Source organism: Gouania willdenowi, chromosome 3 (genome assembly GCF_900634775.1).
Source record: "Gouania willdenowi chromosome 3, fGouWil2.1, whole genome shotgun sequence".
Classification (NCBI taxonomy): domain Eukaryota; kingdom Metazoa; phylum Chordata; class Actinopteri; order Blenniiformes; family Gobiesocidae; genus Gouania; species Gouania willdenowi.
The window spans coordinates 34,248,020-34,267,292 of record NC_041046.1 but is presented as its reverse complement, the minus strand read 5'-3'; the positions used below and the strand labels follow the sequence as shown (position 1 = coordinate 34,267,292).

Genomic DNA, 19,273 nt, shown 5'->3' with positions numbered 1-19,273 from the left:
CAGTAGTACAAGTTTATCAAGTATAAAAGATGATCTTAATGTATTTGTCTTTGTCGAAGAAGAAAGAAAGAGAGAGATCTCATTTTCACACTTACCGTTAACCCAGCATTATGTTGGTATAGTTCTACTGATCATATGGTGGAGCCATATTGTAGCTCCAATCCCTCTCACAGATGGAGGTTGGAGGAGGCTTCTGGGTTGCTCAGCCCCCCTCCATGGATATGATGGACACTTAATTACTTGGCTGACAGAAGTGAGTCGCCACCTGCACCCAACAGGAGTTCATGCCAGGGCCTGACCTCCACTTCCTCCCTGGGAACCCATCAGCTAACAAAGCAGATGCATACATATGGTTACCGCACATTTCTTGTTACCATTATCAAGTCTCTTTTTTTTTAATCCAAAATGTGTTCTTGACTTGCACCTTTATTGTGGTGTAGTAAATTGTGATCCTTCATAATTCATACGTTATCAGCATTTCCACACTTATCCTTGAGTTATCCTGTACACTGACTGCTGATTTAATTGTGTGTTCATCTATTTTAATCAAAAGTGCAATATTGAAGCTTTTACTCTTCTCATATTCACCCATGCATTCAGTTGCTTTTCACTGTAACTGGCAGCTACATTTAACACCATAACACTACAGCAGCTGAGGCAGACGGTTATCACAGTTGCAGAGGAGGTGCTAACTTTCCCATTATTGGTATTTTAATACAAGAACAATTTGTAAAGAATGACATCACTTCTGGTTTAATATGGATGCATCAATGTCAGACGTACTACAGAATATCTAATGCATTTAAAAACACAAAAATAAACTAATAAATAATACATTAACTTATGGTTTAATTCCAAAGATCAAAAACAGCAGCCAGCATGCAGTTAAAATAATGAGTAAGAGTGTACAGAATATATTTCTACAACACATACAGTACCAAAGGACTGCAAGGCTTTACTAGTCAGGGGTTGATATCAAATCAATATTTCTTTAAGCATGATCCACATTAATATTTCTAATGCTCCTTTCATTAGCACTGTCCTTCCCCTGAGGTATTTATGAATAAATGTATAGGCAGAGTGTGCTTTGAAATTACAATTATTAACAGTGAGACATACCTCAACATTGCAATTATAGACCTCTTCTCGGAATAACATGATTCTGTTTTATTATCTCCTTCCTGCTTAAGGTGATAATCACCGAAGATAATTGTAAATTTTTCTGTCACATCTTGACAGTAAAACAATCTGCTGTCAGTTTTTTTAAACTCGCTCATATCATTGATAGTTTTTCTGTTCTATTACAGCCTGCTTTAGCTTTGGATGTTCGTTCTTTCCTACCATCTGTTTTGTTTTACTTCCTTCTAATGGTAGTGCTCTCTGCTTGTATGTGTGACTAGAAAGTAACCCAGTATTCATTTTACAAATTCAACTTATCATAGCGTTGTAATGTTTGTCGAGTTTACATCTCTGGAATAAGCTGAAATACCTGAACCTGAAAAAAGGAGCATGCAGGTCATAAAATGGATGTATGGCATCTTTGGAATAACAATATCTATCAAACTCTTGGCTATTAACATTATGGAAAATAATGATTGCAGAAGCTTTTATTGTTTAGCTTGTTATTATCAAAGCTACAATATAATTGCTAAATTAGGCTATTGAATGTTCCTGGTTGCTAGCTAGCACATTAGAACACAGGTCTACGTCACGTGATACAGTAGATATTATTAAACACTTAGCTGTTAGAGTTAGATACACCCTGTTGACTATTTATGACGAAATCCTATTACATGTCGGCTATTTTTACTTTGACTTGGCTGGGGATGTGATTTTTTTTTTTTTTTGGCTAGCTAATTAAATGCTCCATGCTTAGCATTGAAATACATTTTGAGGCCACCAAACCCTATTTAAAGTTGAACAGTTAGCAAGAGTTTATATTTACATTTGTTATAATACAATGTTTGATCCATATAGCTTGATTAGTTTGACCAAATGTAAAATTTTCCTTAATATTATTTTAAATTAGGAGTGTCCAGCTTCCTGCTGACATTTATTTTTCCTATTTGTAATTGTCAAAGCACCACGTCAATATTTCTTAGTGTCTTTAATCTCAACAACTGGCTTCTGATGGTATAAAAATAACTGTTTAACTCAATAACTGTAACAACACTCATACCCCCCAACCATATTCCTTCATTTGTCATTTGTAAATTGTTGTTTTTTTTATGCCGTTGTTGTTTTGTTTTTGTTTGAAATTGGATTTAAATGTATTGTCTTTTTTTTTCCTTCTTTTTTATTTATGTTTGTCCAACAGTTGTATATTTGCACTATTATCCTGTGTCGGTATTTATTTTTGTTCTTACTTTTTACACATCTTATATTTTCCTATTTATCAAAATCCAACCATAAAACAGTTGGTCTTAATTTCTTTTCTACAGTCACTAAGCAAACAAACATTATTATTATTTTTTTAAACCCCTTTAGACTACACTGCCCACCTCTTCATCACTTCAGGGTGAAAGACTGACCTTACCTAAGTGTGTCTGGAGGCAGCATGACCTAGAACTGTGAAGAAAATGTGTGCTGCGCAGTGGATGGATTTTTAAAGATATCAAAAAGGTCACAACTTTTTGGAGAGCCCCATATGGTTTTACTATCTTAACCCTTTTGCTTAGCAGGACATTTTATCTGTGTTAACTCTAGTACGGAGGTTTAAAGAGGAAATGTAGGGACAACATAAGCTTGACAGGAATAGTGACTCACAAATGTATTTTGTTGGAGCTTAAATAATTTTGTCTTATGCAAGTATTGCTTACCAATGGATGTGATTATCCACAAAAAGAGGACTACAGTTTGTTGCCTAAAATTGGAGTATGAGTTATCACTTTGTGTCTTATAATTGCTTCAAGTTATTCAGGCAGCAGAATATATTAACACTTAATGCAACAATGATTATGGATTAATAGCAAACACCATTTGTTGTTTAGCCATGAATAGAAACCAAATCGTTAGCGAGTGAGAGAAGGAGACAAAGAGAGAAAACTGTTGCCTTTCAAAGCAGGAGCACTTGGCCATGTGGTCCACATTGACAAAAACAGCAGCACGCCTGGTATCTATGTGGTCGCCGTAAACACAATGATGAGGCAGACATCAACACCAGAAGGCAAGCGTCATTAACTCATCGACTGTCAAAGACATAAATTGTGTTTCAATTGTGTCGAGCTTGTACCATAATGTAGTGACCAACTGGTGCCATGTCGGTAGCAGCAACGCACCTTTGGATGAGAGATCACCCGTGATGGGCAGAGCTCAGAGGGAGAGGAAAGGAGTTTACAAGACAGAAAATGGCGCTACGAGAGTTGATGCTGAAGTTCTCAGCAGCACACACTCGACCAGAGCATGTGTAGAACTATTGAGAGTTGCGATGGTGAGAGAAAACGATTAAAAAAGACGGGCATGTCCGGGAGAAGGAGGAAGTTGCGTGTGTGGAGAATGACGGGGGAGAGACTTGGAGGAAGGCCAAAATACAGTCAGAAAACCATTCAACTCTGACATAGATAGCAAAATAATAACAATTTTGCCATCAAAAGCCCGGTCTGAGTGTTGTTTTTGTAGTGTTATAGAAGGAAACGAATGTTGAGATGTCCCTAAACAAAAAAAAATTGCTTCAAATTCACTCACAGGTTTTGTTCAGAAAAAGGCTGTTTTCTCAGCTTTTTGTCACAAACTGGGGATTTGTGTGAAACTTGCCTCTATTCAACTGCTGATTACGGAAGAATGAAGCAAGCTATAAACAAAAAAAAAATAAGTTCTGATGAAAGTAGAGAGTCTAATCTTTCAGAATCAGATTTCAGATTGTCATTATACACAAAATATTCTGTGGGTCTTGAAAGATCAGTGAAAATCATCTAACACGCCTGGCAATATGGCTGCTCTGAAAATGGCTGGCAGCCAATGAGTTAAACAGATCATCATTCTAATTCTTCAATAATAAACAATTGATATACACACATGTGCGCACGCATACACATACAGCTTGTCTTACCACAGAATCAGCTAAATCCAACAGTACAATGTGAGGGCTGAGTACAAAGTTTTTAGAGTTTGATATTTGAATTATAAATTGATCTGAGAATAATATTAACTGAGGTTGGGGCTTTTAAATGTATCAATAATCAAGAAAGGGATAGAAATGAAAGTCATTTTCTGACAGGCTTTACTGTTCCTCACCTCTCCTTCCTTTCTTTTTTTTTTTACTTCTCCTCCTCTTTGACCACCCTTCAATTCCATTCTCCAGCTTTATCTCCACTCTTTGTTTTGACTCACTCCTGCCCTTCATCTACTCCCATGAGAAGCTGCAGTCTGGCCTCAAAGGGACCAGTAGAAAGGATCCATCAGCCAGACTGGTATTCTCAGGAGAATGCTTCCAGTATGTTGCTCTGTTCTGCTCCGCTCAATGTTGTATCAATCCAACTCCAAATAGCCTTTACTGTAGATCACAGTCTGTTTTTAAATTTGCAGCAAGGCTGCACACAGCTGTAATTCTATGCCTTGTTGGATGCAAACCATCATACCTTGCATACATTTCCCCAAGCTGTTTATGTATGCGGTCCTGGTGTGAGGCCGAATCTTAGTACAGTTAATCTTTAGAATACTGTATATTATTATTATTATATGCCTAGGTGTATACAGTGAAATATTTGTGTTGTGTATGTATGTATGTAGTGAAGGGTCAGTTGTTTGAACCACATAACATATACTGTATATCTTGAGGCTTTTTGATTAGCAGCTGGAGATACCAGTATGGAACTTTAAGCCTCCGTGTTGGACCAAAACAAAGCCTTAATAATCCCCAAATAACAACATCTGGGCATGCTTAACAGTATGAATAAATAAACAAGCTCCATGGACACCAAATACCCCACACTCAATCACTTCCACTCCCATTCTACTCCCTTCCCATTGCCATTTTGAAGACTGTTGTCAATGAAGGACTGGCACTTCAGCATTGATGGTGTGCATCCAATTAATTAACAAACATGATCTCATTAGTTAATGCTAGAAGACTAAAGTAAGAATACTCCCTTGTAGTTGCAAACAACCTTTTGGCCAAAAATGAGAGTGGTTCTCTCCTCCCCAGTAACCTCCGTGATCTGTTGATGTCTAGTGGGATCCATGCAAATGCTGCTTCGTCACAATATCCATTTCTTTTTAACTCGCATTTATTCAGAAGCTTCTCCCAGATTACTCAGACCAGCCTCCTGATAATGACACTGCATCAAGAGGCAACCGAATGATATTTTTGTCTTCAAGTTATCCATGTTCATTGACATTTGGCATGTTTGTACGGTGCTGCAAGTGAAAGTTGTCACCTTTTGACACACTTTTAAAACGCAGGCATTCCTTAACACCTGTGCCTCTGTGTTTTTAGAGCACTTAGGGGCTTAACAACAACACCAGCCACAGGCTATATGGATGGCGTTTGTATGTAGTTTGTATTTTGACACCTGTGAGTGTAACCCTAAGCAACTGCAATAATAACATTTAACAGTAAGAATAAGGATAATAAAAACAACAACAAAAAGCAATCTCCCCCCATGAATTATCAAGGGTCAATGTTTTTGTTGTATTATTCATAAAGGTTTATGGGGGAAAACACACAAAATAAAAGTACAAACAACAGTTTATTGGATGAGTCACAGGAACAAAATGATCTTGCATGAAAATAAAGATAGTATTGATCATGTCTCTAAACATTCTAGACAACCACAATAAATGTTACAGGAGGAAAAAAGCTCCCCAGCTTAGAAAGTTACATTCATCAAATGTAGTCTGGGTACCATATAAATGGTGTAAACATATCAAAAACTTTCAGTTCAATCATCACTTTTTATCTCTCTTAGAAGTTTGCTTCAAAAACGTAATGCTTGGATATTAGTTAGGATGCCAGACAAGGTCACTGATCATACTCAACTTCGAAGACACACACAGAATGTTTTCTGGCCAGTGAAGCATCAGATCAGAATGTAAAACAGCATGAACATGAAACTGCTCTAAAAGATCAAGGACACAAAAAAAGAGGAATAAAAATACATGTTTAATCTGGAGAGACAATATCGACTAGTTTATTTTTGAGAGCTTGATTTTTCTTCGATATGTTTTTAGATATTCGGATATTTATGAGGGACAAAAAAGTAAAAAGACGCACACAATTAACAGCTTTCTACTGTTTCTTGAACGTTTTCATCAACAGGGATTCTTTTTTCACAAATATAGCTTTCGTATTTAGGGTACATACATTTTCTAACATTTCTGTCAACCTCTTGAAGTATTTTTTTATTTTTTATTATTTGTTTCTTTCAATCAGGCATTTTCTCAAACAGCAGGTATACAAAGATTAGCAATAGAGAACGGAGGATTCAAATTATCTTCCAATGCCCACTGGGGGAACTGATTGCACCAATCTACATGCAAATGGTCATGTTTATTACAACAAGGGAATAGCAAAGCACAAAGTGCCCTTGATTAATATCTCCATCGAGAAAGAAAGAAAGAAAGAAAGAAAATTTTGTCAATAATAAGCTATCAACCAAGTTAAATCTGGTCCTATTTTGATTTTATTTTATATCTTTGAATAAGAACTGTTATTAAAACCTTACGATTGCTTAATATGAATATTTCCCTAACAATAAAAAATCAAAATGTCACATAAATGGCAGGTATGTATCTTAATCCTCCGCTCTACAGTGCACGCCACGCACCTTTTATTTTCAACCATACTGCTTTCTTAACAGCTCCCTATAGATGTCTTTTCACTCGTCTACAATCTCATTTGAGAAATTCATCTCTCCGTCTCCGGGGTACCATGCATTATTGCTCTCTGTGGCTCTGCATGCAACTATGATAATGTGTGTCTTGGTTAGACTCCTCACATGCCAATTATGGAGGGCTGTTATTGTGACGGGCACGGAAGTCATTCAGAAGAGTGAGCGGATTCCTCTTCAATTTTCCACTATTTTTCCCATCCTAAATCAGAAAGTGCTCCAAGATTTTTAGTGATGCTATATATACTGTACCGACACTATATATTATTAATATTACTACAAAAATTAAACTGCAGTGTTTTATTAATGTAATATATGGAGTGCAATTCATGGTTAGAACCCCAATCATTTTTACAAGATGGACTTGAACCAACAGTCTCAGCTATTTAAGCTGTTAGCATTTACTTTTTATTGTGCCATGAAGCGTCAGATAGGGAATATAAAAATAATAATACAACAGTTAGGTACTGCCATCAGGCAAATATGGAAGCCCATTCATGACAGTAAAAAAAACAAAAAACACACATCCCGACAGTAAACAAAAAAAGTAGGAAAAGTTTTAAAAAAACTGAGTCATAATTATGAGATACTATGTCATAATTGTGAGATAGTATCTTGTTTATCTATCTATAAAACAAGGAATCTCTGTTGTCTTTGTAGTGTGTGTCTCAAATATCTATGCAAATCAGGCTCAGATTGACCTGAGACTTTCAACATGGCTGCTGCTTGGTTCAAAAGTGTGCAACGTTGGATTTGTTTGGACTGCAGTGATACCATTAAGGAATTATTTCATAAAATTGTCCACCAGGAGTGGACAATTTCATACAATTTTATTATAACTGATGACATCACTATGGATTGAGCCTTTGCTGGTTTTGATCACGAAGTACAGTTGGCTGGGTTAGAGGCAGCCTGTGGGCGCACCAAACCCAATCACTCTGTGGGCAGTGGCGCAATGGGCGGACGATGTACGGCCGGGGGCAGCCTGACCCGTGTGCGTGTTTGTGTATCAGAATTAAATTTGTATTAGAAATTAAGCATTTACAAGATCAGTTTAAAGAGGATTTAACTTTTATTCTGAATTAAAGAGGAATTAAATCTCCCATGTAAACCATCCATGAAAAAGCTACTTCACCTCCCACTTTTCTATAGCAAGACATACTTCCTACGGGCACTGCACTAGTAATTATGATAATTATGAGATACTATTTCCTAATTATGACTTAAAATTTTTTTATTGATATTATTTTACTTTTCCTAGTTTTTTTCGTTATTTTTTTTACTGCCAGGATGTGTTTGGACTTCCAAAGGCAAAAAAGTCCCTCTGGCCTGGAAAACAAAACAAAACATATTGTTCAAGAAATATTTCATTACTTCTGCAGTACCACCAATAAGCCACAAGTGATGGTACGTATACAATTTTGGAATTTCCAATACATTTAAAGTTTGTTTTGTCATTGGATCTAATTTTATGTTTGTACTCATTTTGTATTCAGAGTAGATGTTTCCATGCGATGTAAACTGACAGCCTCCTAAAGTAAAAATAGATATGGATAAACAAAATGATCTGTCACACTAGAGGAATAATGCTCATGTACTATTCATTATTTGAAAAGCTACAAGAAATCATTTCAATCTAGCCAACTGAAATTAACATCGTGATAGAGGAAGAAAGTCCTGGTTTTAAGTTTATTGCTTTACAGGAAAAAATGAGCCCAGAAGAATAAGAATTGTCAATGAATGCATGGCACACTCTTTCCCTGGTCGTCCTGTGCTAAGTTTGCATGTTTTCCTTGGTATATTTGACAGGATAAAAGCTGATTGACTGTGTAAATAGTTGACTTCCAATTTTCATGAACTAGTTTTGTCCCCAAGGTTAAAGCTAAAATGACAGAAATCTAAAAACATGATTACTGATAAAATAAGATGTTCATAGTAATGTCACGACTACTAATTATGAATTGGGTGTCGTATTTGTTTCTTGTGTTATTACATTTATTTTAAAGGTTGAGATGGTAATCAAACCTCTACAGTTAATCAAACAGGCGTCATAAACCTCTGGTGGATCTTTTTAAATGCAAATGTAGTTCATGTTGTTTTTTTACTTATTGTTAAAAATAGTTTGTATTTTCACAGAGTTTCAATGAAAAAGGAAGAAAACAGCTTCATGCAGGAGTTTGAAAATAATCTCTTTGAACCTCGATGGATCGCACCAACTGGATAATTAGATGTTTGTAAGGCAAAGAGACAAATTAGGACAAATAGGTATCTGTTTTTCTGTTAAGACAAAAACAGATGCATTCATTAGCTATTAAAGTTTGAAATACACACAGACAGAAGAGGTTTCTGAAAATGAAAACACACTCAAGAGATGAATTCTTCAGATGAAAGAACGTCATTGTATTTCATGAATTATGCATGTTTTTTTTCTATTGTGATTCAATCAAAGACAACCTGAGTGTCTTTTTTTATTTCTGAATATTGATGCCTGTTTATTTAAAAAATATATATATATATATATTTATATATCCTGATGGTAGCCATGAGCCGAGGATGAAAAATAGTTTTCTTTTTATTTTTTTTTTACCGTTTGACCTTCAACATTTGAGTAAAATTGGTAGTAAGATGCAAATAATATTGTGAGTAGTAGAGAAAAGTTTCTTTCCCTTGTGGTTTCAGAGCAGTTTCTCAATTGGTAACGTCTTGTCAACACTATAGATTTCCAAGAAAGTAGTTCAAAACCTTTCACAATTGTTTTGGGAAACTGGCAAATGTCTGTTGGGCTTTTATGCTAATAACTGGTAGTCAAATAATGGTGTCAGACATGATAATTTATTCAAATGTTTGTGATTCATCTGTAGAGGAACAAGAGTAAGAAGTGGCAAAAGTTAGTTTGGGATTTTCCATTACTGCATGACAGTTTGTAACAAAGCAGCATAGTGGAATGTCTTATTTTGGTATATTGATTGTTTACAACATATTCTAGGACAGGGTACATGGAACGTGTTCAGCCTGTGGTCCATTTCAGGATCTGCAGCTGCTCCCCACAGTTCTTCATTCTCCCTGCTGCATAAGTCATTTATCTTTTAGACCAGATTGTTCCTCTGCGTAAAAGCTTTTTTTTAACCACCTAAACTCCAGAGGCCCATGGGTGTAGCCTGTCCTGGTTGATTTTTCTCTCTTTCAAAACAGAGCCTCATAACCAGGGGTGTTTCTAGACCCCCTCGGGGCCCTAGGCAGAAGGACTACGGGGCCTGCCTGGCCCAGAATGATGATGAATGAAGTCCAGGACGATGGATCAGTAAAGAAATACTTTATTAAATAATAACACATAAAATGAAGAACATAGCTATCTAAAGTAAATGCAAAAAAAAAACCAACAACTGAAATGTGCAAAATTTTAAGTATAATAAAAACCATGAACATTGGATTTTCTAACCATTTCTCATTGTCATTTTGAAATTTTCTTTGGTGAATCTCCCATCTATGTCTGTTATTTGGAGTGGTTCTTTTCTCACAATTTGACACCAAGCATTGTCATCGATAGCTTTTGGCCACAGTGCAGGATCATCTGATATTATTTGATTTGCTATTATTTGAGTACCTTCTGTTCCGGTGATGTGGTGTCATGGGGGTGGTGAGGAGGTGGTGATGGAATGCTGTGTTGCCATGCTGCTGCTGCATGAAGGTCTCATCATGCCCTACTCTTCTTCTTTAAGACCCCCCTCATGATCTGTGGGTGTTATTGCGAGAAAGAAAATAGTATAAGAAGCAATTGTTTAAGACAAATATTTGCGTGGTCATATTAAATCTGATAGATCCCATGATATATTTTAAACTTTAAAATTTATTTTATAAAGTTAAACTGAATAAGTTCCTACTTTCATGTGTAGAGGTCTGCTGTTGGTGCTGCTGATGTTGGCGTTGTGGTGGTGGTGGTGGTGATGGTCCAAAAAACTTCAACAAAGCACCTTAAGGAAGAAAAAAGAAAAGAGCACAATGTATTTGGTTGGCTTGCATAAAGTAAAGAAATGTGCATGCTACACAAACACTCAACATTTGAGATATGTATGGAATAATTAACGAACATTAATTTGCAGGAACAACTTTAATGCTTAACGTTAACATTTTATCAAATGTAACATTTAGGCCATAGCAGAACATTTATGGATGTATCAGTTTTACCATTTGACAACAAACACTTTATTCTGGGAGAAAATATCATTAGCAGCAAAGGACTAACTTATTGTCTGGCTATGAATGTACAGCATGTACACAGCCATTGGCAACAAGACTTATGATGTGTAAGCAAAGCTGGACTACTTCTTAACATAAAGCTGTCTCACTTACCACTATCATGTTTTTTCTTTTCATCCTCTTCTTGTTTTCTTTTCTTCTTTTCATGAGCTTTGTGGGATATGTCTGCTTCATTTTTTTGGTGTGTTTGATAACAACAACAGCACAATGATGCAGGGACCGGTAGTAGTGGGGCCCGATTAGGGAGGTTCCCGACGTATCACTGTAATGTGTCCGGGGGGTTTCAAGTTGTGTCACTGATATCTGCCGTCTGTCGGGGCCCCCTACTAGCAACTAGCTAGTGACTACTCAGAAAGGGCCCTATGCAGGGGATTTTCGATGCGCTGTCGCTGCAGCGTCTCAAAGCAGTTACATGATTTTGTCATTGAAATTGACTGTCGGCCGTCCCTCGGGGCCCCCTTCAGCTCGGGGGCCCTAGGCAGTTGCCTGTGTTGCCTACCCTGTTGCTACGCCTCTGCTCGTAACTTCTGATAAAAGCTCAAAACCAAGATTTTTGATGTCTTCACACCCTTGGCATCGCATGCATGGAGAGTTTTTCTTAAGGTAAAGAAGAATATTTAAAAGGGTCCTGGGTTTTATCGTCATACCCACAAATGTTTTGTGTGGAGTTCTCGTGTTGTTCGAAGGTTGACTTTGACATGGTCATTGGGAGCCAAAATGTTGCCACTTTTACCTTAACCTGAAATTTCAATCATGCATATTAAGAATATAAAAAAACAACATATTTTAAAGGACTGAAATGTTGGCATGTTTACAGTATATAAATTGTTTAAAGGTAACAATCGCTAGTATAGTAATGAGTGATAATGTGTAGAATCAGTTTTAAAGAAGAACAAAGTAAATATTAATATACAAAAGCAAAAGTGTATTGAAGCAGCATCTTTCACTCCAGAGGATACCAATAGCAATGCCACATTCCACATCCATGTCCTCTTATTCATGGTTACTACATAGAATGATTAGACAAAGAGGTAGATTGATATTCACATGGAAAACAACAACCATTCTTCATGTTATTCACTAGACTTTTCACAGTCAGGATTGTTAGGCCTATTACCGATCAACCCTAACCCTAAAAAAACGATCAGTGATTCGATCATATGAGTAAGAATGGGTTCCGAATTTGGGTTTTTTTAGTTACCTTCGGTACTACCTGGTACCGATTCACAGAAAATCAAATGGTACCATGTTTCCATACCTACAGTAAATGCATCCTTGTGACTGATGGAATTGGAGAGATGTCGATTTTCCATGCAGGTCCTGAACATAACATTGCATGCACAAGAGCGTATTGACATCAGTACCTGCGGGTTGAGTAAACATGGCTGATAATAAGCAGTCAAAAGTATGGCTCCACTTTTTCAAATGAGATACAGACCGAGCATCTACAGAAAGTTCACTGACGTCATTGATCGGATCGTGATTTAAGACATTTCAGCCAAACACAATAATTGCATAAAATCCTAAATATCGGCTGATCCGATACAGTCGATCAGATGGGTGTAAAGCATACTATTTACGCAAGTCCCTCATAGAGTATGGTACATTTATGGTACATGCAGACAATATTTATTATTGAGGATGAATCTCATTTGAATAAACAGTAGCGTCACAAAAGAAAAAACCTTCAAGATTAAAATCCGGGTTAAGATTTGACTCTATCCGATAAAGATCTACGCAGCAGTCATTAATTGTTTCTTTCTGTGTTTTTTCTCTATAGATGGCCCGCTGGGACCGCGAGGGCTAGTGGAGGCAACAGAAATGTGCACACAGGAGTGCCTTGTCCTGGGACATTCAGATAACTGCTGGATGCCTCCGACACTGGGAACATACCAGCAGCCCAAGTCCCCAGTGCCCAACTTTGGGTCTCAGAGGGAGTGGGGTCCTAAGGACAAGCTCCTTAACGGACACACTTTGACCAGAGCCTGGAAAAATGAAAGTGGACGCAATGAGCATTTTGGTGACAGGAAGCAGTTTGGGAGTGGAGAGGGACACTTCACCAGCAGTAGCATGGCTGATATTCCACTGGTGACTCTGAAGTCATGCCAGCCAGCCTCCTGCCCAGACAGCCCTAAGGACCAGCAGCTATAAAAAGAGACGTAGCTTCTGTCCTGAAAGGCATCCTGACATTCAGACCAGAAAAAAACATGGAGCGTCTTATCAAAAGCTCCACTACTATTGCTCTTTTCTTCTTTCACTTCTTCACTCCTAGTTTGATGCTTTTGCAGTGTAATAGCTACATGTACTACGTGGGCTACAAAATAGTGCTTATGCTGTATTCTCTCCAATTCAACATTAATATGGCTAATGAGGATTTTTTTCTTTTTGTAGTCCTCTGTGGATTTCTTTAATGTTTGCTGAATTGTTTTTTTTTTACATTTCTTGGGGGAAGTAGGTTGACGCTTGGACGTACACTAAACTAACTGAAGTGGAAACCAAGATAAAAGACTACCATGGTTGACCATGATATACAAATATTTGTGGTGTGGTTGTTCAGGACTGTATTAATGAACACGATCAAAGAAGATAGAATTACATTTTCAAAAAGCGATGTTCTAATAATGCTGTTTGTGGACACTTGTTTATTCCGTCATTGTCTCTGTGTTTGTAAATAAGACTTATTAACCACTATCAGGTATCTGTAATATCCACAGTGAATAGGACAGTTGTTGGCTTTTGTCATTATAATCGCTTGTTATCAGAGTTGTTTTTTTTTTCCCAATTGGTCAATGATCTGTAATACTGCACAATGAACAGGGAATCATTTAGGGTTACCCCTTTTTTTAGTTGACAAATCCCACTTTCGATTTAAAAACAAATTTACATATGGTCATATCCACAGGTTTGCCCAAACTATGGATTGCTTTTCTCAAACTACTGCAAACACCATAGGCAAAGTTTTTATAAGTCATTTTGTATGAAAGATGTCAGTGATCAATATGTGCATTGTAAAAGTAAAAAGCTCTATTTGCTATCCTCTTTAAAACTGGTTTTGAAGGTGTTCAGTACTATTATATAGCAATATATTTGTAAATGGCTAAATGTTTTCTCTAACATTGATCTTACTATTGTATAGATTTTCTTCAAATTGTGATATAACTGAGTGCAACTCCTCAGTAATACTTGCAATTTATAGACACAAGTGTATATAAATATATATTGTTATTATCATTTCCACACAGACTATTATTTTACGTACATTGGAAAACACAGATTAAGAAAAAGCTTCAATCACTGTGCCTTCATGAAGTTTCTTCAAACAGCAAATTGAGATGATCTAAATGATGAATAATGTTGGCTACAAAAGATTATTCCATCTGTTAATCAAATAAACTTGTAGATTAAATGTTTGCTAAATTTGAAAACAAATACATTTGAAAATAACACATTGATCCAAAAAAAAAAAAAAAAGAAATCACACCCATGCATCTGCAAACAATGGGTCAGCGGAAAAACATCTAATGCTGTGTTCACACCGAATGCGTGTTCTACGTCACCGGACGCATCTGCCGCACAAAACGTATGGCAGGGTCCGCAGAATCAAAAAATGTCCGCATTTGCTTCATACGCAGGTCTGAAGCGAAAACCCGCCCACCAGCGACTCATCCGAATCGGTGAGTTTCACTGCCTACTGAAGCAAGGAGCGCGCTCCTTTTTCTCCTCTCATAAACATAAACCACCAGTGAAAAAAGCCGGTGTGATTAGCGGCTAATGCTATCCTAGCTCAGTGCTGACTTTCATTGATGAAAACTACAGAGAGAACTTTTACCTGCTACTACCACCTCCTCGCTGATTCTCCTCCACGCCTAATCCTTCCTAGTCCGGTCGCGGTTATAAAGGCCGTGTCATACAGCTCCAGGTGGTCACGTACAGCTTCTACTCCGTGGTTGAATAGGTGAACAGACCGGTGTCCGTGTTGACGGCCTGATGTCATCATCAACAAAGACTCTGATTGGCTTTCGTCATGTGAAACAGTCGCAGGAGTTCAATATTTTCAACTCTTGTAAATGTGCGGATATGCGTAAAATCGGGTGCGCGCTCGCACGGCCAACGCACTTGACATGTGGATCGGACCACACCACCGCACAGGAAAGCATCTGGGATGCATCTATCCTTTGACTTTGTATGTAATCTGGACGTACGTACATTTTGTGGCGCATCCGGTGTGAATACAGCATAAGGGATTTTTTTTTCCATTCCACAGCATGGAAGGCAAACAACACCTTAAAACAGCATGCTAAAATGATATAACTTAAATTTATCTTGATTGTTTTGGAATAGAGTTGATTTGTGCATTAAGAAGACATTCTGTTTGTAAAGCACTTTCATATTTATGTCACAATATGAAGAAGTTTAAGTGGGATGGAGTGATATGCTTATGGCAGTATGTTTGTCAATTGTAAGGGTGTTTGACATCACAGACACTGAAAAAGTTATTCCTTGTTACTACTCTACAGGTATACAGCTACTGCAATAAATGTTTTAATTATGTGTAAAATGCTTTTGCGTGCGAGTTGGTTAACCCCAAATGATGGTCATTACCACCTCCAGCGTTTGTTTGTTTGTCTGTAGGATTACATCAAAAGTACAAAAAACAGACCTTATACGATGGAAGATTTCATTAAATTTTGGAGGGGATACAGAGCAATATACTGATTATGAATCAGATCAGAAATACAAAAAAATATCCTCCTCTCATCATATCTTGGTTTGTAATTAGCTGATCCTCATGAAATTTGACTCTGGTAACTTTCTCAAATACTCCCCTCAGTTTCAACAAGATCAGATCCTGATTTTGCATTTCATAAGAATTTTTCCCAAAAAAAGGGGTCACCTTACATCTGGACCAGCTGTATCGTTAATACTGGGGATACACATTTTTTCCAAGCCTTTAAAGTATAAATGATCATGGTTCCATGATCAGGATCACTGATCCAGATAACTGCCAATTTCTGGCAAAAATGATATTTGGCTTATTGCTGAGGTTTGCACTCTCTGAGTGCTCTTATTTTTCAATGCAAATTGGTGTTAAATATTTGACCTCAAAATGTGGTGTGAAACACAACATTTACGACTTACGAGATCCAGAAAAGTCAGACCTCAAAAATGTTCTTTGTTGTGTATAGTGATGACAAATGCTAAATAAAAGTACAATAGAGATTAATTATCCATACATTGGAGCAAAGGGTCCTTTAACAGTGTAATAGAGCAGGAGAAAAGCTTCCTCCAGGTAATAAGGAGGCATGGTGAAGTTTCCTCATAAGTTTGGGAAATGGTGTGTTAAAAGACTTTTGGTTGTTAATAGTGTCCTCAATCTTTTGGAATAGTGACAGATGCTTATCCATCACGCCATGAGGGAAGCATCTGACTGGCAATAAATTGAATCTGCAGCAGCACAACAAACCCAAACATGCAGCCAATGTCAATAAGAACAGTCTTCTGTGAACAGGCAGTACTCGGAGGGATGGAGTGATGCCAACAGATCCTGTTACATGACATTGAGCTTCAGTTTGTCTGGGGTTACATTAAGTGGGTAGTAACAATATACAATATATATAAAGAATGTGCCAGTGCCAATTTAACAAAAAGAACGAAACCAGCTCTAAACAGAACCCTGTACTTCCAATTGTGTGGAAGGAAAGATAAAAAAGTGACCAAGCTCATCTACAAAGTAACCTTGAAAACACACAGAGAGGGCACCGACCACTTACCCTGTGTTTCAAACAAAGTGAAACTACCTGTGGACATGTAAAGGGTACCCTGTCCTGCCAGTCCAGAACCTCCCCCCACCTCAATAACAAAACAAAACAGCCAATCAGAACTGGAAGACAATATCCTACAGCAGGCACCACAATTCCATGAGCCGATCTCTTTTCTTCTGTCTTCCCCAGAGCAGCTCCAACAGACGGCACATTATAGTCCTTGTGGAAGGGGCCTCGCCGTCACCCAAAGGCCCAGCTGCATCTATCACCAGTGCCTTTATTTGGTACACATGGCTCACCTACAGGTTGAGTTGAGTAATTATTCAGGGTGTCTTCTCCCTAAAGCAGAGGCAGGGTACCTTTGCGCTCAGGATTGTGCCCTGCACCTCATCCAGCTGGATCAAACATCCTCATTATTCAAGGCCATGATTCCGTAAAATAAACGTGCCTGAGAGGAGAGTTAGAAAGGGACACGGCTGTGTTCTCAGTTACAGCTCATTCACCCAGAACTTAAGAAGAACTGTTGGTCCCAGCAGAGTTGTGCACTGGCTTGTGTGGGATACACTGGCACGATCTGCACCTCTTTCTGTATTCTCGGCTCTGCAGCTCTGTGCTGCTTTCCTCGTTTGGAACAAGGAAGACACTACGTGAGTTGCCACACTCGTTAGACAGGCAAACATGCAGTAACTGTCAGCTTAACGCATGTGTTTTCAAGTTGGGAATAAGGAAAGCGGCACATAGTGCTGCACAGAGAGCACAGCTCCGTGGTGTGTTCTCTGTCTGTTGCATTGGGTGCAGAGGGGTGTAGAATGCCTTTGTGTGTGTCTGTGTGCGGATGTGGGGTCTGCAGGTGTTTTTCTGACTTGGGCGTGGCTCAGCTATACAACTATTTTGGGTCTTCCATGGACCAGTGCCACCCCGGGGCACAATGGTTGTACTTTACTTTTTGAGTTTACTCATACAGCACTGTGAACTCCAGTAGCAATAATCAATCATTTTGCCTTTTTTTTTAGCCTCATTCACGCAGGCCGTGTACGTAAAGTCACTGCACACCTGCCTGTCAAACATGTGTGACAGCTCACTTAGCGTCTTCTAAGAAAAATAGAAATATTGTTACTATATCTGTTAAACTTTACAAAATAATTCATGAAATATTGTTTTGAATCTGTGAAAAAGAGCTGAGGGGCGAGGCTTTGGACACCGCAGCTAATAGCGAGCCGCCGCTGCGCCACAGGAGGATTACTGTGTCGCGGACAGTTACCAACCCTCTGTCTGGGAAAAAGCAGATGTTAAAAAACCTAAATGCAGTTTTGTGTTCATGATCTACAATGGACCTTGCCTGTGATTTAAAACACCTTCTTCCATGCAGAGCCACATCCGTTTTCTAATCCCTTACAGGGCATGATGCTCTGTGGGTTCGTACTCTGGGAAATCAGGGGCAGTAATCAAAACAAACCTATGCTTTAGGTCATGGGAATAGGGGCCCAAGTGTGGTTCTTTCGGTTGATGATTTGGTAAATACTGCAGGAAAGTTGGGTGTTCAAAACACACATTGTTGTATATGAAGGCCTTGCCTAACATGTAAGATTTGAATAACCAAAAATTTACCAAAATATGTATTGGGTTTTTTTAGATATAGAAGATACACCTACTCATTCAACAGTTTCTCTTCTGAAAGCCCCAACCCTGAAATAATGTGAACCTGAAAGCATGTACTTAATTTTTAGCTGCATACAAATACAACAAATAGCATATGCTGGTACATCATTTGAATAGTTGATTGGTTTACCGTTTTCAGAAAAAAAATACAAGAAGATTATTAAACTAACATTTTCAAGCAATTTTTATTGGATTTAAATATTTCAGTGTATATTCAGGAAATGTGCTTTATACGCTATTTATAAACTATACTATCTTATGATATAAATTCATATCATAAAAAGTATTCATATACTTTAAATCTACACTCTTATTCCACCCCCCAACCCCTCTGGAATCTCAGTATTTTATTTTGGCATGCTCTATGTAACCAATAATGAAGGTCCAGGCAGCCCAGTAAAACTGATGAAGTCATTGTTTTCTTTATTCTTTTGGCTTTCTTTTCTACCGGTAACTTCAATTGATAGTTATCAGTCGCCCACTGGACCTGCTTAAATTCTTACTTGTCATGCTCGCTATCGACTTGTGCAAGAATATTTTCCAAGAAGCTTCAAAGCTAATTGCCCTGGAAGTGTGAGCGAAAGTAAATTATTGTCACGCCATAACCGAGAAAAAAAGAAGGTTCTTATTCACATTAGCTTTTTATAGGGCTTTCAGAACATTTTCCAGGCAGAGAAGCTTCTCTGCACAAAGCTCAGTGAATGATCAGCAGGGAATTGGTGACATACTGTACAGTAAGACATGCAAACCTATAGTTGCCATAGAAAT

At 37.8% G+C, this 19,273-nt stretch overlaps 1 protein-coding gene across 2 annotated transcripts in view; it reads left to right on the top strand.

Moving 5' to 3' along the window:
• pcdh9 (protocadherin 9) overlaps window positions 1-14,599 on the top strand; it is a 240,541-nt gene extending 225,942 nt beyond the window's left edge. For both annotated transcript variants that reach the window (XM_028477262.1, XM_028477261.1), the window contains exon 5: window positions 12,865-14,599. In XM_028477262.1, the coding sequence (XP_028333063.1) occupies window positions 12,865-13,235 (371 nt within the window). In that variant the 3' untranslated portion in view covers window positions 13,236-14,599. The remainder of the gene's footprint in view (window positions 1-12,864) is intronic.
• Window positions 14,600-19,273: the final 4,674 nt, after the last annotated feature.